This window comes from Chenopodium quinoa, unplaced genomic scaffold (genome assembly GCF_001683475.1).
Source record: "Chenopodium quinoa cultivar QQ74 unplaced genomic scaffold, ASM168347v1, whole genome shotgun sequence".
NCBI classification, from domain to species: Eukaryota; Viridiplantae; Streptophyta; class Magnoliopsida; order Caryophyllales; family Amaranthaceae; genus Chenopodium; species Chenopodium quinoa.
Genome location: NW_018744626.1, coordinates 1,684,337 through 1,708,345, shown reverse-complemented (window position 1 = coordinate 1,708,345; position 24,009 = coordinate 1,684,337). Strand labels below are relative to the sequence as shown.

The 24,009-nt window shown below is 31.7% G+C and overlaps 1 protein-coding gene across 1 annotated transcript; it reads left to right on the top strand.

Annotated features, from left to right (window-relative positions):
* Nucleotides 1–1,876: 1,876 nt before the first annotated feature.
* On the top strand, nt 1,877–11,386 carry LOC110700395 (1-deoxy-D-xylulose 5-phosphate reductoisomerase, chloroplastic-like). The gene is made up of 12 exons (XM_021877935.1): nt 1,877–2,306; nt 3,981–4,156; nt 4,358–4,444; nt 7,963–8,088; nt 8,173–8,235; nt 8,319–8,468; nt 8,658–8,725; nt 9,026–9,140; nt 9,244–9,348; nt 9,797–9,918; nt 10,316–10,462; nt 10,933–11,386. The coding sequence occupies exons 1-12, from the start codon at nt 2,216–2,218 to the stop codon at nt 11,099–11,101; spliced, it is 1,419 nt and encodes a 472-aa protein (XP_021733627.1). The 5' UTR covers nt 1,877–2,215; the 3' UTR covers nt 11,102–11,386.
* Nucleotides 11,387–24,009: the final 12,623 nt, after the last annotated feature.

Below are 24,009 nucleotides of genomic sequence, written 5' to 3'. Positions count from 1 at the left end.
ACAATTCATTGCTCAACCTACACTATATTGTCACTAAAATATATTTCAACATTTTTGATAAATATATTTTTTTTATCAATGAGATAAACTTGTATTTTTTTTTCATTTTATTGTCACAAAATTATTTGAGTCACTAAATATTGTTCAACTAAATCCATAAAAATAATTCTTTAAAAAAATCCATAAAAATAATAAATAAATAAAAGGGAAAGATATCAACCGTTACTTTTGTATATCATTTACAATCATTGCAAAAGGAAACAAATTCAATAAATTAAATTTTTGAATAATTCAGATTACTAGATACTTGGGATAAAACCTCATTCCTAAATCCTAACCCATATTAAATGTCACTAAAATTATTTTTGTTACCAAATACTCCGTATTTTCTAACTAAATCCATCAAAAAAAAGAAAGATATCAACAATTATCATTATACTATTCACAAAATCACAATCATTCATGTTATAAAATATTGTGTTGGATGTGTCCAAAAATGTTAAAATGATATTTGTGATCATTATGAACCACTGTATTACTATTAGACTATTAATTAAACCTATACCAATAGTGCATATAATAATAATTTTTCTTTCACCAAAAAAAAAAAAAGGAAAAAGAAAAAAGAAGAAGTAGAAGAAAAGAAGGTAAGCCCTAATTCTATTCAGACCCAGAGATATTTGTAAGCTAATTCTATCACTTTTATTTTGTTTTTTTTAGCATAAGTAGTTTTGAATTAGTTAAAAACTTAAATTAACGACTATTATGTCTATGTATGATCATAATTTTGGGCAATCATTTTCCAAAAAAAAAAATAAAAAATATTAGTTTGAAAGTTTATGATCACAGATTATTCTTTTTATTATAAATTATCTTACTTTATATTTATATATATATTTTTTGTTTTATTTACACTTGTTTTTATAATCCTTACAGGCTCATAAGTAAGATCAATATACTCCATTCACAATATTACAAGTATAAGACTATAAGTACTCCACATAAAATGTATGGTGCAAGTTTAATTGAATTAATTCCAACAATTAGATTGTGATGGTAGAGATGCTAACTTGGGTCATTGACAAGGTTCGGAGGGTCATTTCGGGTATGATTAGGCTACTTATTGTGTCTATGCAGATCAAATTCTGAAACGCGTCAATTTGAATTAGATTGGGTTATTTTTTAACATCATTTATTGTATCCTAATTTCGTATTTCCTTATTATTTTATATGGAGTATAACTTTTGAACAAGAATGAGTAGTTATCATTAAATATGTATTAAAAGAGTGGAACTACATATTAGTAGTACTTATAAGTTATTCTCATAGCTGCTCTTATAACTCCATTCCTATAAGAGTGTCTTGAGATTCATTGTCCCAATTCATCACCTTATTAATAAACAAAATACTTCTATAATCAAGTGGTAAAATGGTAAATTAGTCAACAATAATATCTAATAAGCATGACATTTTCGTAACAAAATCAACAAGTATAGACCTATATTTAACTAAAACTTGCTGATATTTGTAATTGTCACTCAATTTTCTTGAGGTCATAAACTTGTATTTTACAAATTGTCATGCTAGAACATGATTTTTTTTTAAAAAATGTTTTAAAAGGATGCAATCGCGTAAACAAATTTAATATGACCAAAAGTACATGTATATGAAAATAAGATCACGAATTTAGAAACCCTTAATATCATTTATGATCCTGTCAAAAAAAAAAAACATTTATGATATCGATAAGATTAACGAAAAATTATAAAATATTATGAGTTGAACAATTTTAAAGAGACAAAAAGAGTATATATTACGAGTACAAGCTGAATCTCAAATCTAGAAATATACGAATTACGTAATCCCGTCCAGTCGACCAGTCGTCCACTAATCCCAAATTTTGTTTGATTGGATTGTTTTTGAATTATTTTCCCCCATTTTTGGGTTTAATCTTGGGTTTTTTGCTGGGCCACAATTGTACTCTTATCCAAGGCCAATCCTTGTTATTTTTCCTATTTAAAAACACCGCCCCATTAACGTTATTCTCTCAAATTTCTTCCCTTTTTTTTTTGTAAATTTTCACCAATATAAATTCAATTAAAAGGGGCATTATTGCATTACCCCATTACAAAAAGAAATTGTAAAAAAAATAATTTAATCTAAGAATTTTTTTTTTCTTTTTCTTTCTGGGTGTACAGTTTGAAGCAGAGCTCCAATGGCTCTAAATTTCTTGTCAACAGCAGAGATAAGAGCTATCTCCTTTTTAGATTCCTCTAATTCTTCAACTCAGCATCTTAAACTTAAAGGTATAAACTTTAATTATCAATTAATGTTCTATTAATTTGTGGAATTTTAGCTTTCATTTTCTTTGTTTAAATGGATTTTAATTGATTCTGCTACTGTTTTGGTGATCTGGGTGTCAAGAATTTCTGACTGTTTAAGTTGCTGTTGAGTAGCAGTTTCTTGTTTATTTATCTGGGGTTGGTGACTTGGTGTATATTGTTGCTAGTAAATGTTGTTTACTTGTATTGTTTATAACGCTTAACATGTTGAGAATATTTTATTTCATGCTTTTTTTTTTTTTTTTTTTTTTTTTTTTTTTTTTTTTTTATTATCACTAAGCTGGGATTTATATAGGAATTTTTTGATTTGACTATGCTTTTGTGCTCTTGAAGCCTAGATTATGCTGAACTGTTGGTTACAAATCCTATCTTGGAGGGTCAACATTTTTTATTTACTAAGTGTACTTTTTATGGAACCTTGTCTAGTTTCTAGGCCATTTCGGGCTTGTTACGCAATTTCTGTTATGCACTGGGGTGTACTGTACAAAGAAGGATTTCGTTGCGCATTTGGGAGAACTTTAGCTTTTAAATAGGATTAAATGATCAAAAATTGAGTGTGGGTGTACCGTGTGTCCGTGTCACATGTCATGGTGCACCCGAGTGGCCGAGTGTATTAGGAACACCCTGGGAGTGCTAATAGAGACTTAGTTAGCATGCTTGAGTTCAACTTTGATATTGTACCCATCCATAAGATTATGGCAGGATTAAAGAAAATATTGAAATGCATCTACTGTACAAAATTTAGATTGCTGTTTAGACCTTTAATTTTTCCATGACTTTAGGGACTTAGTTGTAAAAGCTATTAGATTATGAGTTTTGAGCTGATGGATTTGATGAGAGTTTTTTGTGAAGTTGGATTGCTTGGAGCTTTGTTGCTAATTCATTTTGTGTAACGTACTATTTGCTTTGTGAAGGAATATATCAAATTGGTTCCATGGACTTGCAGATGCCTTTTAAGATTGTGTTAAGAGGACTTGGGGGGACAGTGAAACATCTTTTAGTTTTGCTATCTTTTTTATTGTACATAGAGCATTTTTTTTTTTTTGAAAAGGCACAAGGGTGGGAATGAGAATCGATCCCAAGATCACTTGGAATAAGGGGAGAAGCTCTAACTACTTGAGCTATCCCTCACTCTCACATAGAGCATATTATTAGTATTGTGTGCAAATATTTATGATATCAAGCACTTGCAATCAAATGAGTTTCCTTGGGCTCTATCGAGTTTCCAAACACACTTCAAAGTTCAAATAGCTGTATGCTATACTTTCACAAAGGCCTCAGAAAGTAGTGGACTAGTGGGCATAGTTTAATTAGTTGACTTGGCAAACCAACACCACACATACTGACATTTTAAAATTTGGGTAGTCAATGGAAATCTAGGACTATTTTAAGCTTTCAAGTGTCGACATAGATTTTATTTTATTTTTTATTTATTTATTATAGAAACTCTTTATTTTCTACTCTTTTAGCTATGTGACTCTTAAACATTTGTCTAACCTCCATCCACTCCCACCCAAATGAAATAGGAAAAAGGGGGGGGGGGGAGTAAATTGGGAATTTCCGAATTTGAGACCAAACGTATAAGTTCAATGTTGCTTTCTGTATTGTAGAATTAATTTTAATTCCAAGTACTTTTAGGTAATCTCTCTTGCAAAAGGAAGGACATTCAAACGTTTAGCAAAAAGATCTGTTGTTCAGCTCAGACACCACCTCCAGCCTGGCCAGGAAGAGCAGTAGCGGAGCCTGATCGTAAGGTTTGGGATGGCCCAAAACCTATTTCAATTATTGGATCTACTGGTTCTATTGGTACTCAGGTAATCACACTATTGCTAAAGAACTTTGTGCAACATTTTGGCACCTGAAACTTGTGTATGTTTTGAAAGTGTCATGTCTTCACAATGCCGAGTTTTTGACTTGTGTATGTTTTAGGAAATATGGTGTACAGTCAGGAGAGATCGATATGTTTTTAATTTGTCTAATGTTTTGTTGTTCTAATTAAGACTCGTGCTTTGCAGACCTTAAGCATTGTTGCAGAACACCCAGATAAGTTTCAAGTTGTAGCTCTCGCTGCTGGTTCAAATGTGACTCTTCTGGCTGATCAGGTGATCAGTCTATCAATAATGTGGACCATCGTTACCTGCTAGCTTATCTTATCTGTTAATACTCTATGAATGAAAGTGTGATTGCAACTGTTTTGATAGGAATATTATGCCACCGTTGAGATGCTTTCTTTATCCAATCACAATTTAGGGGTGCCTAAAAGAAACCCTCAATGAGTAATTTAAGACCAAGTGCGATATGGAGATTTCTGGCAAATTGTTTTATATTAAGGCCTTGTTTAGCAGTGAGAGGTTAACTAGTTTTGTTAGTTGTTTGCATAAGCTGGTTTGAGTAGTTACCTGTAGTAACTAATTATGTTCTCTATAAAAGTGTTTGATAATTAGCTGTTAATTGATGGCTACTTTATTGTGTAGAATGAGAAATAAAAGCATATGCATAATTTATTATTAATTTATGCAAACTTGGTAAAGGGGTGTAAATTTGTTCAACTTTAGGGTAGAAGAGTCATTTCCTCTTACTATGGCCTTGTTCTCTTCACTGGATTTTAACTAAACTAAACTTATTTTTGCTGAACCTGAAAAAAAAAAAAAAAAAAAAAAAAAAAGAAAAAGAGAAAGATTTGCTGAAATTGAATCATTTACTGATTAAAACTTATTTTTACAGAGAAATTGAATCATGCATAGTAATTTTCAATAACTATATATAAAATTAACATTATATATTTTCGTATGCTACATACATTCAAAACGAGGTTAACGTTGCTTCTTATATGCTAAAAAATGCTAAGTAGTGGATTGAGACAAGTGACAAAGCCAAAGTTGTTGGGGTGTGGGATGGTGCAAGGGGGTGTGTGGCATGTGTACAAGACATGTGCACCCAAGGACAAGGCATACAAACAACTAGTTTTGTCGTTTGAGGGTATGCCATCGTTGCCTTAAGACATGGTGATTAAGGATGAATGAGATGGTTCTGGGCATCATCCATGACTCCTAAGGCCTTTTGGGAACTCATGGAAGTACTTGATTCATAATCTTGTTGGGTGAAAAAATGATGTATGGAAGCCAAATTTGAAGGCTATAATACACAAAATTGGAGCAATTTAGTAGGTATCCAGACTCGGTGTCAGAAATTCACGGAATTTTATGAGATGTATCCCGAGGTCATATGATGTTGTTTGGACCCATATACAACCATAACTCAGCTACATAAAGGCCCCGTGGAAACTTATTGCCAATACAAGTGGCGTGTACGGAAATTGGTAAATTGGATGCTTAAAGGCAAACTGGATGGTTTCACCCACCCAATTGGACTCCCGGAGGGTATAAGGGTCTATAGGTAGTTTCTTGGCAATTTTTGTTTCCGGGTAAAAAAAAGTCAAAAATTGGCAAAATTGAAGGCTATAATACACGCTTTTGGCCAATTTCGGAGTTATCGGGACCCGGTGTCGAAAAGTCTCGAGATACCAGGGGATATATCCCAGGGTCATATAATGTCGTTTGGAACCATATATGATCATTATATGTTGCCATAGATGTTCGTGGTAGCCTCGAGTTTATGAAATCAGTGCAAGTTGTAAATAAGTTCTAAACGAGTAAATTGACAGTTTCAAGGTATATTGGATAGTTTTACCCACCCAAACGGACTCCCGGGGTGTATTAGGGTCCATGGGAAGAATCTCGACAATTTTTATTTTCGGGTCCAAAAAAGTGAAAAATTGTCCAAAATTGAAGGGTATAATACACGATTTCGGATCATTATTTGAATCAATTGAATGCTTAAAAACAACAAAAATGACAAGAAAAAATCACACTAAGAATCATCAACGTGTGTCATCTTTAGCAAGTATTATTGAAGTTTCCATAGAGTGCTAATTGATTTAAATTCTAATCATAAATTATTCAAGGAAATAATAAAAGTATCATTTGTTGATTAGATATTCGCATTTCATTGTTTAACCTTGTAGCTTCTATTACATAATAAATAAATAAATAAATAAATAAATAAATAAATAAATAAAATCAAGAAAAAAATTATATAATCTTGTTATAATAAATATATGTTGTACATAATTTATGTCTTTCCTAAAAAAAAATAGTCCATAACAAATGATGTTAAGAATATTATTTTTCATATATTTTGCTTAAGTTTATAGTTGTCAATATATATATTTTGGAAAGATACATCAAATCTTCAATTATATATATAGATTTATTTTTGAAAAAAAAAAAAAAAAAAAAACCCCTTAGCACAGGAAATAACACATGTCATTGTTGGTGTGTCTAACTAGAATATAATTATTGATTATTGATGATTGATTGATAGATACTCCTATTCATGAAGAAGCTAGTAAGGCTCCTTTAAGTAGTTTAGTGTAGTTTGTAATAATTTAATTCAGTTTATTAAGCATATGTAAAAAAAAAAAAAAAAAATTCTTATTTTTGTTTAACTTTTTAGAATTGAAATATTTAACCAAATATTATTGTTTTAAGGTGAATAGAATGGGGCCTACAATAAACCTTTCTCAACAAAAAGCTCCCAGTACTAGTTTTTTCAAGATTAGCTGCTTGGACTCAAAACTTTCTCTCAATCCTTTCTTAACCAAACAATCACGTCTGAGGTTTGAGTTTTCAAGCGGCTCTTTTGCCTCAAACCTCTCTCTCTAATGGCTGCAAACCTCGCTTTTTGCCACAAACCTCTTCTAAACATACACCCCCTAAGTAAAGTAATAAACTGCCCTCTCATACTATTGAAAAAATTTAACAGCTTTGGAGATATTCAATTGTGACTAATAAGTTTGACACTAATATTCAAACAAGCACATGTACCAACTATAGCAACGAAGTCTTAGTCCCAAAATGATTTGGGGCTGGCTAACATGAATCATCGTAAGGAACCGTTTGATATAGGAAAAAGGGACATAGCAAGATAATCACTTGAAAGTGTTTAAAAAAAGGTGTGTAAATTGAAAAAAGAAAGAACATCCAATTAAAGAGAACCAAGAATAAAATTCAAGAAAGTTTTGAACGAGTTGTAAAAACGTGTGAGTTAAAAAATCATAATGGTTTGAAAAACCTTTAGCAAAGGAAATCAATAAAGTTCATTAAACACGATTTGGGTAATGAAATAATCAAAGAATACTAAAATAAAATAAACAAAAGTACATTTATGTAATCATGACACGTCGTTGACATGAACTTATTCCCTCCACACCGCCCTATCCAACACCATACTTTCCTCAATTCCCAAAGCACTCATATCACTCTTAATCACCCTCTTCCCCTACCCTTCATGATCCAACACTTAGTCTCCTTACTGGAGCCTCACTTGGTCTCCTTCTTACTTGTACCCAAAAACATTATAAACTATATGTATTCTCGTGTCTCATAGAATGTAGTTTTATGAAAAGGTTTCCATGAATGAAGAACATAAAGCAACTCTCTCAAGTACAAGCATGTTGGTAACATAAAAGAGGCTGAGCGGTAATTAACCCCCTATGTTGTTGGGTGCCCGTTTAATTCAAGTCCTCTGTCTTACTTATCACATATAATTATGATTTCAGATCAAGAGATTCAAACCCAAATTAGTTTCCCTTAGAAATGAGGCCTTAATTGATGTACTCCGAGAAGCTATAGCTGATGTTGAGCACAAGCCAGAAATTATTCCAGGCGAGGAGGGTTTAGTTGAGGTAATAATGACTTCAATCACTCTGGCTGGTGCATCATTGTTGATAATGTATTTTTAAAGTAGTATTTGTCTTCTATCCTAACAGGTTGCACGCCATCCAGATGCTGCTACAGTAGTTACAGGGATAGTTGGCTGTGCAGGGCTGAAGGTATTAGATTTCTCATACATTAATCTTTGAACAAATTAAATAGTCTTACAGCTCTGAGGTTTTACCGGTTCTCTTTTCTCTAGCCTACAGTGGCAGCTATTGAATCAGGCAAAGACATTGCCCTAGCTAATAAAGAGACCCTCATTGCTGGTGGTCCTTTTGTGCTTCCTCTTGCGCGCAAGCATAATGTGAAGATTCTCCCAGCTGATTCTGAACATTCTGCCATATTTCAGGTAAGTTTCTATTGTTGCTCTTGCATGTAAATATGACTTTATATGGAGATACTTTGATCATCAACGATGTTTGGGTGTGTTATTTGGTGGCTGCTTCTAGTTTTCTCACGTTTTGTAGATTTTGAATTTCTATATGTGGTTCTGAATTTGTTAAGAAGTCCAACTGACAAAAAGTTTTCTTATATTCAGTGTATCCAAGGATTGACAGAGGGATCTCTTAGACGCATTATTTTGACTGCATCTGGTGGATCATTTAGGTTTGTGAACAATGTAGTTTTGTAGATCTCAATTACCTAGATATGATGAATGTGGGTGTGAGATATTTTGTCGTTCCCTGCTGTGCATGCAACGACAACTTACCTCATTTTGTTTTATTGAAGGTTGGGGGAAGGACAGGGTTAGATTTATTTATTTTTTCAGTTTTATCATATCTTGGACGCGCGCGCGTGCGTGGGTGGGGGGGGGATTCAGAGACTGCTTGTCAGCAACAAATATTCCCAGCAGTTATGTAGTTACTTACCTTTGTCCCCTTTTGTTTTTTTTTTTCTGTTTTGAAGAGATTGGCCTGTTGAAAAGCTAAAAGAGGTTACGGTAGCAGGTGCTTTGAATCATCCTATCTGGAATAATATGGGGAAGAAGGTTACAATAGATTCCGCTACCTTGTTCAATAAGGTCTGTTCTTGTTGCATTGTATGGAGCAGTGTACTTTTAAAAAAAATGATGGGCCATAAGCCCTCCTGCTTTGAGTTTTTTTTCCTGATTAAATTATTGACAGGGGCTAGAAGTTATTGAAGCCCATTACTTATTCGGGGCCGAATATGATGACATTGACATCGTGATTCATCCACAGTCAATCATCCATTCAATGATTGAAACGCAGGTTTGTCTCATTTTAAATATCAATTATGTTTTAGCTTAGCTGAGATCAGGGCTGCTTAGTTCCATGCAGACTGCGGTCATAACTTTGTCTACATTCTGAGGTAGATCAGTATAATGAAGTCAAAAGATTTTTCTTACATAATGTGGCACATGTCTCCTATATTAGATGTCCGTGATGTACTTTCATATCAATTTGAGTCTGATAGTTGACAATTTCACGCACATGGAGTGCCAAAATATGACCAATAATTGCATGTATCTGTTACACCCTAATTGCAAAAGGTTAAGAGTCTTGGACTGTCAATATCCCAAGGTGGAAATCAGGAGTTAGGACTGTCAAGGTGAAACTGAGGGAGTCAGAATTAATAATATAGGAAGCACTAGATGCCTAGATGCCTTATCAATTGCCTTAAATGTTCCCGATTTTTCATTAACCTCTGCCATGACAGGATTCATCAATTATAGCACAACTGGGTTGGCCTGATATGCGGATACCTATATTGTACACACTGTCGTGGCCAGATAGAGTATACTGCTCAGAACTAACTTGGCCACGCCTTGATTTCGTCAAGTAAGTATGCTCTCCCATTTATATAAGCTTGAGCAGTCAGCAAATATTTATAAAGTAATGGGAATGCATATAGATATTGGTTGTAAAATTTAATTTACTTTCAGGGATCAATTATGAATGAGGTGAGCTTTTAAAAGTCATGTAAAGGGATTTACCAGCTTTAGCTTTAAAAATTTATTCGATGCTTTTGTTATACAAATGCATGTATGGAGTGTGTCCTCATCACAACTTTCATAAATCTAGTTCTTTCTAGAAAGAGCGGTAAATATAATTCTGTATTAAGTAAATCAGAGAATATATTGAATAGAAAGCTTAGTATGATTTTTATTGACGAACACTTGTTTACTTACTCTCAGTTGGTTATTTTGAAAGTCATGCGCTGAATGCTATATTGCAGGTGTGGTCCCTTGACTTTTAAAGCTCCGGACAATGAAAAGTACCCGTCTATGAATCTTGCCTATTCTGCAGGACGTGCTGGAGGCACTATGACTGGGGTTCTTAGTGCTGCTAATGAGAAAGCCGTAGAGATGTTCATTGCCGAGAAGTATGTTAATTTCACCTGTAGCTATAATTATCTCTAATTTCTGAATTTTTTTAGTGAATTCCTTTTTCTTAATTAGTAAAAATATTCACACTTTCAAATCTAGTAGGGAATTGAATAGCAAGCTTTCTGAAGTGGAAACTTTGTTGCCTGCAACAAAAAAGAAGAAAAAACTACATTCTTTTTATCATTCATGATTAATTGCCCTCTTTTATGTCACTCCTGCATTTTCTGATCACAAAAACATGAAAGATTGGCATGATAGGATATTAAGGTTGCGTGCGTGTGCACTTCCTATGCTGGGTGGTTTCCTTTCTACTTCGTTGTTATTATTTCAGGAAATTGATTGTATACTTGTTAGCCGTAGTTGCTTGTTAATGTTAACTGCTTCTCAAGTTTTTATGGTGTCTCCTCGACTTGCTGAGCATTCCTATTGTGATGCTAACAATTAAATATGTATCGTGGGTTTGCAGGATAGCCTACTTGGATATCTTTAAAGTTGTGGAGCTAACTTGCGCAAAACATCGGGATGAGTTGGTGAATTCACCTTCATTGGAAGAAATCGTGCATTATGACCTCTGGGCACGGGATTATGCTGCCAGTTTGGTGTCCTCCAAAGGCTTGAGCCCAGTCCTAGTCTAAAACTACCAACAACTTCATGAAATACAGATTACTTGGAGTCCAGTCTCAGAATTGTGCATAGTTGGTTTTTTTTTTTGTTTTTTTTTTCCCCAAAGTTGTAGAGAATAAAAATCCTGCTTAGAAAAGCCGATTTATGAGTTGAACAGGCTGAAATGTGCAATGCTCTCCGAGTTTGAGGTTTACAGAGAAAATAACATTGCATAGCCTGCATTCTGCTGAAATGTGCAATGCTCTCCGATTTATGTTTGATAATCTATAATCCAGATTGAAGAATAAAATTTTCTATGGTAAGCCTTTTTTTTTCAAAAAAGAAAGTCAAAAAATTGCAGTTAATTTTAGCTCAAATACGCAAGCAGTGACTTAAAACACGTTAAGATGTGAATTTAGGACGTAATGTTGTTAATGTAGAAGGAATAAAGTCAAAGGGTTTTGTTTTAATATTATATTGAAACTGTAAAAGTCTTACATGATATATATGGTAGATGTAGATTGTATAATGAATTTGAAATTAAAAAAGTCAAACTTATGTTAATAATGTTGTTTTAAACATACGAAATAGAAACTAACTTCTTTTCAAATTCTTGGTAGTTTTCTAAATAAAAAGGCTATCACGAAAGCTTCATCAAGTTCTCACTTACCTACCGAAAATGATCCAAGTGTAGGAGTGCCTTGGATAGGTAAGGCTTAGCCTACTACAATTTAGCCCAATAACTATGTGTTATGCCATAATTTGTAAACGTGGTCTTGGCGAAATAGCTATAGGCGGGGTAAATCAACAAAACGGATTCTCAGAACTATCAACATAACTGATTCTCGGAACTTTATTGACCTATAGGTAGACTTGTTATGGTTTCAAATTAACTTTTATAACCTCAAGGAACACCATTGACATAGTCATATTCATTTCAATTTTGGAAAAAAAAAATCTAAAATTAACTTGAAATGTGATTTTCACGAGACAATTTTCAACTCTATTGAGTTTGGAAAGGAAAGACGATGAGGTGCTTTCCATGAACGTCAGGAGACTTTAGGAGCCTATTTGGGGGATTGAAGCCATTCACTTTGCTTATATACTACTCATATATGTAGCAAGTTACGTATCAGTATCTGATTCTCAAGAACATCATGATTCATGAACTTTTATGTTGCCAACAAGTAGTTCCATATATTTCCAAAAACATTTTATGAGGCATCCGGTATCATTATACCATTGCTTAAATTTTTGACATCGAGTCCTAAAATCTCCAAATATTACTTGATTTTGTGCATTAAAGTCTCAAATTTAGACTAATAGTTATTCAGATACAACAAGATTAGGCATTTCTAGAGTTCCCCAATGGCCCTAGTAGGATGTCGTTATGCCAACTTGGTGCCCAAAACCATTTCAACAAAATTAAAATTAGTTGTCCTGCGTCTTATTGTGCTTTTTCAACAAAAATGCAGCATTAGTCCACGGATTGGCACGCACATTAATGTGTCGTGCTTCATACTTGGCCATGCTCGTGCTATATCATGTATTGTTTCATGTTCAATGCTGTATTATCTTAGACCAACTCAACTTAGTGTCATCTAATTTTTGTCCTACTAATGCTACCATTGTATCCTTTAATATAACAAGCATTTATTGAACATACGAGGGATAGACATGATTAAATTCAAGTGAGATCTTGTTCGAATCTATGCAATGACTGATGCCTAGATGGATTGGCAGATACCATTACGTACAATAACTCGCAGGGAGATGAACTTTCGTAGCAATAACATGGTAACTTGTGAGCACCTTTACTCGAAAAGGAATAACCGAATAAATAAGCAAATATGCATCACTTTTTCTTAATAGAATATGCCAAAGGATTATTTTGGGTCATCCTTATATTATAAAGAAATAATCGTCGTACGTTAAGTATTTTGCGTTTTTGCGTAAACACGAGTGTTAATACGTGATCAAATGTAAGTGGTTTAGCTTGGCTCAAAAAGAAGAAAAGAAATCTTAGTGGCTTAACTCTTAATTCAACTCAGAGAAGTAAATTCCAACAACCATATATTCAAGCTTAAGCTCTTTTTAAAAATTATTTCTAAGGTATCTCTTGTTCACACATTCATTTTGTTATCTGGTATTACCATCTCACACTATTTTAGTGGTCGTTTGGATTATATCATTTGAAATGAGTTGAAATATAGTTAGAATTTATTCTATTTATATATTTGTTTGAGAGTCTTTTAGAAATCTCATAATCAAGGAATTCTAACTCTACCCCATGCCCCTAGAACCCCATACCTACCTCTCTCTAGTTAAGATTCACAATTCATTATTAATGAAGTATGAAATCCATACAACTATATAACCAAACAAATTTAGACTAATATAGGTTTTAGAATACCTACCTTTTGGATAAGAGATTCTATAGTCCATACTAATCCATTCCAATTTGATAAACTAAGGTCCTGTTCTCATCAGATTATTTTCAGTTCAGTTTACCTCAGCTCTAATAAGTTCAGTTTAGTTCTAATAAGTTCGGTTCAGCTCAATTCAGTCAATGAGAACAGGTCCTAAACACCCCTATATTCATCTGTATTATTTACATTTAATTATTTAATAATTAATTCTTAAACAAGTCACTCTGTAATATTTATGATAAATTATTGTGATAATGTTTATCATTTCAATTACTTTTTTGCATACCAAAAAAGACGTGAACCTATGACGCAAATATGTTGGGTAGGTTTATTTAATGAGAAGGATGTTTATACCCTAAATTGTTTTTTTTTTTTTTGGTTTAATACTCATACTAGTCTACTAATACTAAATTGATTACTATCTTCTTATTAGACTTTACAACGAATACTAACTGAAAAAAAAAATCCATCAGTAACATTTTAAACAAGTTTTCTAGTTCATACAGTAGATAATGTCGGAAACTTCCACATTAAGTCCTCCAATCCTGTCGAAATTAACATATATATTCCATAGCAAATGTCCTTAAAGTCCATAACCTATGATATGTATTGTGGAAATTTAGATTAAGTCAATCATGAAGGCAATTGCTACTAATTAGATGACCTAAGAAGACTCCTCACTCCTCTTGTACTTGTCAAAGATGGATTCCCATTGTCGTCTCTTAATTAAAATAATCTTATGTTATCTTTTAAACCCAATTATTGTTGATCATGTGCAAGTTATCTTACATTGAAGAAACCGAGAAATATGAGAGAAATTACTACCTAATAAGCTAGAGGAAATAGTTCTGCTATCGTAAATTAGTTTTAATTTACTATTGAACCTCCTCTGAGCTTGTAAGTGGACTGGATCCTCCATCCTCTTTCTTATACATTGCCCATGCCCGTTTCATATTCTCAACTCCCATGTCTGTTTCATATCCTTTAGAATTCAACATATATGCTCGTATGAACAAAACCTAGGAGACCATATGTAGGCACGTAGATAGGTTCTTGCAAGATTTATCGTGACCTTTTAAATTTATTGATCTATACTATGTCATGGACTAGCCTAAGGCCTTGCACCAAAGAGGATACCCTGTAATTGTTGTTCATGTAATGTATGTCATCATCACCATTGTTTATAAGGAATAATATCTGGGTCATACATAATAAGAGTACATAAATTCACCTTGAGCATCAGTCAATGTTATTAGGTACAATACTTTAAATATTTAAGGTCTTTATGACCAATTGGCCGTTAATGACGTACGTAAAGTGGTATCACCTCATTTGTGTCACAATATTCCACCACTACTTTAGTCTTTAAGTTTAAGGGGCCTCATCATCAGTGTAATTGTAACTTAATTATTACTGTCCTTGTATACATATCACATGTGAATCATAATAATTTTCCCAAGAATTGGAGAAAAATAATCAACTAGGAAGTGCTATTTATTTGTTAACCCGATATTGATTTCTGATTCAGTCACATCATACATGTGTGCTTTGTTATTTGTGCTCATTTCTCATTTGGTCACACTTTTTACATCTGTTCGTCACTTTTACAAGTATTATTTACACTTTTGTTATACTTGAAAATTGAATTATAGTTTTTTTTGCACTTTTACCCTTTACTATACCCGAACACAAAAGGACTTAGTCACTTATTATAGCCCAAATGCTATCTCACATTAACACATTCTTGCTCTTTTCTTGTCTTAATTAAATACTCTTAAGTCTTAACCTTTGAGCAAATAGTTCATCACAATAAAGATTGTTTAGAATCGGATATATTATATATAATAATAGATAATTAAAATGACAAATCCAATATGCATGCACTATAATCTATCCACCAAACGACTAACTTTCTAGAAGCATGTTGTTTAACATACAATAAGTACTAATTAATAACAATAGCATATTAAAATTTATGGGTTTTATTCAAAGATTAGTAGCTCATATTATACTTAGTTTGTACTTATATTATTATAATGTATATAGTTCATGATATTTTAGCTCAATTATGCTACTAGCTTCCAAAGATTGTGATTAATATGACAGTTTGTATTGATAACCAAATGATTTAAGTAAAAAGTTGAAGCAGTTTGACATGTGCTAAAGAATATAATGAGACTTGAATCCCAATTATTCCCAAATGATTGAAGATAATGATCAATTATTAATCAAATCCAAAAGATTAAGAAATGGCGGGTAGTAAAAAAAAACTTTTGCTAACAAGACAAAAAGCAGATGTTATTTATTATGAATTAAATAATTGTACATATACTAATTAACGTGACAGCCATTATCTTCTCAGCAAAGGAAAAGTTGTTACATTAATTATGAAATTATGGTTTATAGTTTGCATAGTTTCTCCTCAACAGGTTCAATTAAACCATGGTCCCATGCTCCCATCTTTATTTTTTTGGTTAAGTTGTATATATATGTGGTTGAAGATGGAATCGAGCTTTAATTTCAATTTATTTCCAATTTGTGGCAATATAATAGGTCTTATTAATTTATTATGTACCCTTTTGTTAGGAAAATAAAGCTTAGATCGATAAGTTCTGCTAATAGTTTAAGAGGTCTAATAAGTCTAGAAGAAACTATAAGTTCTGCTAATAGTTTAAGAGGTCTAATAAGTCTAGAAGAAACTATAAGTTCAGGTTCGGATAAGTAACTCTTAGGATATGTTCTCCTTATCTTATTTTCATTTATTTCTAGACACTATGAGCTAATGATAAGTTTATACCAAGGGTAGATTGATTTTGATGAGATCTAATACGGGTTAATATGTTTCACTAAGGTCTAACAATGTTTAATTAGGTCCAATAAAATAAGATAAGATGAATTCTATAAAGTTAAGATATAAATTAAACTAATAAGTTTAAATATTGTAATCATCTCATATGATTTTGGTAAAAAGAACAATATATAGTGTAGATACATACCTTAATATGCATCCACTCTACATTCATTCACTTATTAATAGTCAATAGATTCAAAGTTTTTTTTTTTTTTTTTAATTTTAATTTCTAACATGGGATTTTTTTTCTAGAAGATGTATTATTATGGAGGGTAAGAAATGGATTGGATCCTAATTAACTAATCAAGCTATTATTCATTTCAATTTCTATGCATTGCAACTTTGACAATGAATATTTTGGGACGTCTAGAAGCAAATTGCAAATAATGTTGGTTGAATTGTGGTGTTGGACCTAAATTGTTTGGTATTTTGGGCTACATGGTCAACTGTATTATATTGACCAGCTGTTACATTGACCTGAAATAACATAAATTGACCGCAAAGAGAGTTACACCGCCGTCTCCTTTTTAATTTACTAAGATTAAATGGTGCCAACATTATTGTATGCAGCTTATTATTGACAAAATTACTTGTAGTTAGTAAGTTTACTTGTGGTGAAATTGAGTATAAGCTTTGTTTACTGGCTTCAAATTCCTAATATCTTCCCTTTCTTTAGTAATTAGACTAACGACTTTCTTCCTTGTATAATTATACATACTTTCTTTGTATTTTTTTTTAATGCAATATTATAATAATATTCTCCGATCTCTAGATAGTAGTAAAATATATATATATATATATATATATATATATATATATATATATATATATATATATATATATATATATATATACTAGTTTTGTGCCCCGTGCGATGTCCGGGTTGTTTATAGACTTTTAAGATAAAACTATTTTATAATTCAATTTGATTGAAAATAGAATTCTAAATTAACATTTTTTTGCTATAAAATCTATCTATATTTATCGAACGTGGTACGACACTTGGCGAAAAGTTAAAACGCTAAATGATGATGTTGTCTTTGGCCTAATTGTAAGTTTATTATTTGGTATTTTATCGAAAATAAAACTCTAAATAACAAACTTATTCTAAAATTCTATCCTAATTTGATTGAGAATGGAATTTTTAACTAACGTTTTTATATTATAAAGTCTACCTAAATCTATCCAAGGTGGCGCGACACTGATTTTTATCTTATGAAGTCTTTTTAAATCTACCCAATGTGGCGCGACACTTGGCAAAAAGTTAGACCGTCAAGTGTCGCTGCCTCATGACCTTGCTAAAAGTTTAGCCTTATATATATATATATATATATATATATATATATATATATATATATATATATATATATATATATATATATATATATATATATAGTATGGATCATGTGAAAACAAATGTTAGGGTGAAAACTGAAAACGATTCATCCTAGCCGTAGATTATAATCTAGCGGATGACATCTAACGTTTATATACTAATTTTCTCTCTCCTCCCACGAAAACAATTTCTCTCTCCTCCGTTATTTTCTTCCTCCTCTCCCTCCTCTCTTCTGCTTTCTCTCTCCTAATTTCTCGACATTTTTTTCCCCAATTTTCACGCTACTTTTTTCAAATTCAGCTTCAATTACTTTGATTTCAGCAATTTTTCAGCTCTACGATCTATTATCAGGTGAGTTCTTTGTGTTAATTTCGCTATTTTTTGCATGATTTGAGGTTTTAAGGTTTCTGAAATTTTCATCAATTTTGTTCGATTTTGTTTGATTTTGCGATTTTCTGTTCGATTTTGTTCAATTTAGTTCGATTTCCTGTTTTACTAATCGATTAACTTTAGTTTCTTCCTTAATTTCATTGATTTGTTCGGTTCAGTTGAGTTTTTCCACCATTGTTAACTAATTTGAAGTTCAACTTGTTGATTTGATTGATTTTTGCAGTGGAAGAAGAAGCGTATGAGGAGATTGAAGAGGAAGCGCCGATAGATGAGACGGAGATCTAAGTAGAAGAAGATCTACAGCTTTCACGATTTTTCACTCGCATTGAGAATTAGCTTTCTGATATTTGTGACGGTATTTTGAAGCTTCTGGACACTAAGCTTATTCCTCCTGCTAGTAGTGGTGATTCTAAGGTCTTTTATTTGAAGATGATGGGAGATTATCATAGGTATTTGCGGCTGAGTTTAAGACTGGTGCTGAGAGGAAAGAAGCCGCTGAGAGTATTCTCACAGCCTACAAGGCTGCTCAGGTTTAATTAATTTTTTCCTTTTTTTGTTTGGTAGATCTGTTAATTAGGGTTTGGATTTGGTTTTTGTTTGTGATTTTTGCGTTGATTTGCTATGATATTTGCATTTTGCTGGAATCATTGAGGAATATTCAAGAATTTGATAAGCTCTTTATGAGTTTCTACTTCAAGAACAACTCATCTTCTGTGGGTGGCTCTTGTTTTACCATCTTTATAGGCTCCTGGTGCTTCTGTTGTTGATTACAGGAGTTATTATCGCATTCCTCTTGGACATCTGCAGTGTAAAATGTGAAGGATTAGTATCTATTTCTTTTTCGTTAAAACATATAAATTAGTTTTGAAAATCTGTTTTTCTTGATCAGATATTAGGAAGATAATATTTGATGAACTATAGGATGTTTGATAAGCTTGTTTGTTTCTTTCTTTAACCAAGAGCATTGATGGTTGTTCTTGCAATTGTGGTTTAAATGGTGTTTGAACATGGTAATATATATGTGTAAGAATCAAATGGAAAAAAGAATATGGACAGGAAATGAATAGATTTGTTTGGATCAGAAACTCGTAGAGGATATATATCCTCTAGTCTCTGATGGTATATTCTTTTATTGGGGAATTGGAGTCTTTTTTTAAGAATTGCTCTTGAAAATTTTAGGCATGTAATTGCTTACCTTTTTTCTGTTATCTGATGCATGATTTGTACTTCACCAGGTATCAATTTTTCCCTTTGATCTTCAATAACTGTTGATACTTTATTATCATCCTGAAACATGCAGGGTAAAGGACATGTTAGTTAAATGGTAGAAGTGTGTCTTTAGAAATTTATTTCTAGAACTCGAGTATGCTAGTTTGCGTTATTGCGAGCTCTATCATTCCTGATCTTACCTTGTCAGCTGGAGTTAGTGTAGTAACCTTCTTCAGCCTTTGTGAAGATTTATCTCTGATTGTATGATTTTTGGTGCCTGCCTGTTCAATATCTACATTTTGTCGGGATTCCTCATATACAGGTAGCTTGCTCGTATCATGATTTCCTGGTATGCTTTCATTTGCCTCTGCTTCTGTCCTTAAAACGTTGATCTTGTCAAGCTTGTTTTGCTTCAGTCTGTATGAAGTCTGTATGATGTTGGTCTGTGATGTTGGTATGCTTTTATTGGCTGTTTTGGCATGTTGAAAGCCTATCAGCTCAATTGGTCGAGCACCGTGTAATCACGGGATGTAGGTTCGAATCCTACATGGACTTTTTTAATACTTATTTTTATATTTATTGACCTCTGGGTAAATGGTGTCAAATTGATATAATTACCCGAAGTTCATATATAGTTACCTTATTTTCAATATAATGACCTTAGAATTATGGAAATGCTTTAAATTTTGTTTCAGTCACCTTATTTTTATATATAGTGATCTTTATTTTTGTATATAGTGACCTTTATGTAAATGGTGTCAAAAATATAGTTACTTTATTTTTGTATATAGTGACCTTTATGTAAATGTTGTAAAAATTGTTATAGTTATCCTATTTTTGTATATAGTGACCTCTATGTAAATATGGTCAAAATTGAAATAGTTACCCTATTTTTGTATATAGTGACCTATTTTTGTATATAGTTACGTTATTTTTATATATAGTGACTCTATGTAAATATCGTCAATTTAGATGAAGTTACCTTATTTTAAGCATGTAGCGACCTTTTAAACGGTTGAATTGATTATATGTAAGGTTGGAATGATCTTAGGGCTTTAGAACCGTCTGATCTTTTGTGCTAGTAATGAATGACTAAGATTGCTTGTTTTTAGTTTTCACCATAAGCTCTGTTTTCACCATAATTGTAAACTAAAATTATCAAGATATATCGAACAAGACCTTACATGTTCGAGAAGCTATATTTTTCAAATATATTATTTATCACATTATAGATTTATGGTATTAGATTGCATGTGCATTATAATCTCTCAAAATTCTAAATTTACAATTTAAAATTTGGATTGAATAGTATAGTATTTTTAATTTTTTTTTTATTACTAATTGTCTATGTCTAACAATTTAAACAAACACTAAACAAATTTATGGGCATGAGATTTATTTAATGAACCAATTAAGTTAGAGTTGGTTTTGGTTAGAAGAGAGAAAATTACGAAGTGTACATTAGTCTTTCCAACCTACTCCGTAATTAATTAAATTAGTTTCCAAATATCGTACATGGACAAAAGACACAGTTCTTTTCAAAAATATGTATAGTTTGTAAAATTGTCTTCATAATCTTTGTAAAGCAGAAAAACAAAAATACACATTGAGTATTTGCCACTTTAAAATTTCTAAGAAATAATTGTATTTCTTATTGGTCTTTACATATATACTAATTTGTTAAATCCCTTAACAAATACCCAATGGAAATTAGAGTAATCAAATATTATTAATGCATATTTTTTTAGTTTTTTACATAGTAATTATTGTATATTCATAAAGATATATAGAGTGAGGGATGGCTCAAGTGGTTAAAGTTTCTCTCCCGATTTCAGGAGATCCTACACGCAAGAGTATGATGCATATAATAAAACAGAACATACAGTTCAGAATAATGATCATGCATATAATTTCAAATTAAAGCACATACATTATCTCCATATCCTTAAAATCTCAATATGGAGTATTTAATTATGAAATCCACACATGCATAAAAGATATACATGCAGTTGTAAATTTTGCTAAAACGAACATATAACAAAATATATAATGCGCATCATCCTCTCAAGTGTAGAATATAAACTTTACGCTTTTTCAAGAGAGAATAATAACACGATCCACTAAAAGTAATGGAAAAATCAAGCTTAGCCATATTGGCAACCTTGACAAGAAAAGTGAAATAACTGTATGCACTAAATGTAGTTTCCCACTAGGAATTTCTGAATTCCACTAAGAGAGATTTTGCACTTTTATCAATCACAAATTCCTAATCAATCTTAGGTATGTTAGTATGTAGTAGTACCTTCTTATGGAATTAGTGACGCCCGAATAATTGTGAAAATAAGCGGGTAACAACGATATATTTTTCTAGATTGGGTTTCATACTTTTATTTCAAGAGTTTCACGTCACTTTTCTTTTTTTTTTTTTCTTCTTTTTTTTTTTTTTTTTTTTTTTATTTTTTTTTATTTTTTTTTTAACTTTCACTTTCATTCTCATGTACTTAACGTATCAAATAATGCTTTTAGGCTGTCTGAAAGTGAATGATAAAATTAAAGGTAATGCCCCCCTACACCATTTAATTTTCGATTAAGACTCCCCTTTACCTTTATGGCTTTACTTCTTTTTCCTAATTATTTTTGTGCCAAATGTGAGGCGAGAGTAAAAAGAAAATTGTACAATATATTTTTTTAGAAATACTTGAATATGACGAGTGTCTTATAAAAATGGGGTAACTTTTTTTTAGGGATATAACCTTGATAGAGTTTTTTTTTTTTTTTTCCTCTCTCTCTCTCTCCCTAAAGATTGTTTTGTTATCTTTATAATATTAATTGATGTTCTTTTATAACATGTGGTAACTTACAAATATATGATGGCTAGTTTGGTAACATGTATACAAGTTTGTGTTTAGTAATGTACGGAGTAAATACTAATTCGTTCGTTAAAAATGCTATAAGTTGCCCTTTTTTTCCATTAAACATAAAATTTTGCACTTTTTGAGCACAAATAAGTAAATGACTTTCTGTGTAATCTCAAATCCTTTTTTTTTATTATTATTATTTTTTTTTACAAAAATACAAATCCTTTTTATATTCCCTCATATTATTATCTTCCTTCTCTATTTTTTAACTTTTCCTACCACTTTTTCCCCCTTTATTTATTGCTAGGGTTTTTTTTCCTCCCTTTACCCACTTTGTCCACAAAGAACAAAAAAAGAAGAAATAATCAATCTTTCTTTATTTTCTTGGTATCTTTAGATAATCTCTATTGATCTTCATTTTCAAGAAAAATAAAGCCAAACGAAAGAACTAACAAGCATATAAATATCATAATTGTCAAAAATAAATAAATAAATAAAATTAGTAGTGATTAATGTTTGTTTTCAATTTTCAAATAAGGAAGTTTATTTCCTATCATAGATGGCCAACACGAGAATGACTACTATTGTAAAGTGATTTCACATTAACTCAAGATTAGAACTTTATCTATCTTCACCACCAAAAAAAAAAAAACCAAAAAAAAAAGAACTTCATATTAGTATAGTAAAATATCTTTAATGTGCAAGCTCATTATGTTACGGCCCCTACGGGGTATCTATCTATGGAAATCACTATCAAAATCTAGATAATATAACTTGTGACCTCCAAGTTCAATCCCACCTAATACGAATGATGCTATATTTCTAGATGATCAAAGCATAGTATTTTTCTTCTTAATTTATCTGAAAAGACCCGCTTTAATTTGTTTGACATTGACATTGTGGCTACACCACCTAAAAAGAAAGGCAACTAGGTAAGAGTATAATTAAACCACATTTTATCTATACTTATATATTAAAAAGCGTTTTAAAAAATGTTAATGAATTACGTGTTCTCACGTCATATTACATTCAGACCCAACCAGACATTCAACATCTTATTCTCATGTTGATGCGCAGTGTGCCACATGTACCCTTTCTCATGCCACATCATCATTTAACATCTTATTTTCGCACTAGCATCGATCGCACCATATCAATCTTCAATGACTTTATTTTAGACTAGTGAGGTCTCGGCCTAGTGACTTGTTTGAACCATAATAATAATAATAATATTTTTGAAGCTAAATTTTTTTAGAAAAAATTGCATATAGTTACAAGTCATCTTTAACTCGATCTTTAAGGTAATGGGGTTCTAACTTTGATATTTTCTTTCAACACATTATGTCTAGGAAGAACTTGAAAAGCATGCCTAGTACCAATCACCTTGCATTATCTATGGTTATATTCAGGGGTTAAAGACTTTAAGTCCCTATGAGTTAAATATATATAAAAAAAAAAAAATTATAAAAAAATCATACTCATACTTTTCTTCTCTTTTCTTTTCTTTTTGTTTCTAGGTGCATTTTATGCCTTTTGTCATAACTCGATTTAAGTAGGAGCTCTTTTCTTTTTCGTACTTTATTTTTAGATTAGAAGCAATGAGTGGTTTAGACGATATTTTGGATAGTTGCATCGTTTTTATTTGACCAGTACACAATAACATAACTATTGGTGAAGTATTCTTGAATACATAACGCACTTATTCTTATAGCTTAGTTGATGTTGTGTGTGGAGTAGATCCAGATTTACAATTGTTAGACTCATTTATTGTGTTGTTATTCACTACTCTCAACCTATTGCAGTATTATGTAAGTGTCAAATAGGTTTTTTTTTTTTTGAAAGGAACGGATAGAGCTTTATTTATAAA

Coding starts and splice junctions, on each gene's coding strand:
- LOC110700395 (XM_021877935.1), top strand. CDS start 2,216: ATGGCTCTAAATTTCTTGTCAACAGCAGAGATAAGAGCTATCTCCTTT. Junction 9,141..9,243: donor CCGCTACCTTGTTCAATAAG/GTCTGTTCTTGT, acceptor AATTATTGACAG/GGGCTAGAAGTTATTGAAGC. Junction 9,919..10,315: donor CCACGCCTTGATTTCGTCAA/GTAAGTATGCTC, acceptor GCTATATTGCAG/GTGTGGTCCCTTGACTTTTA.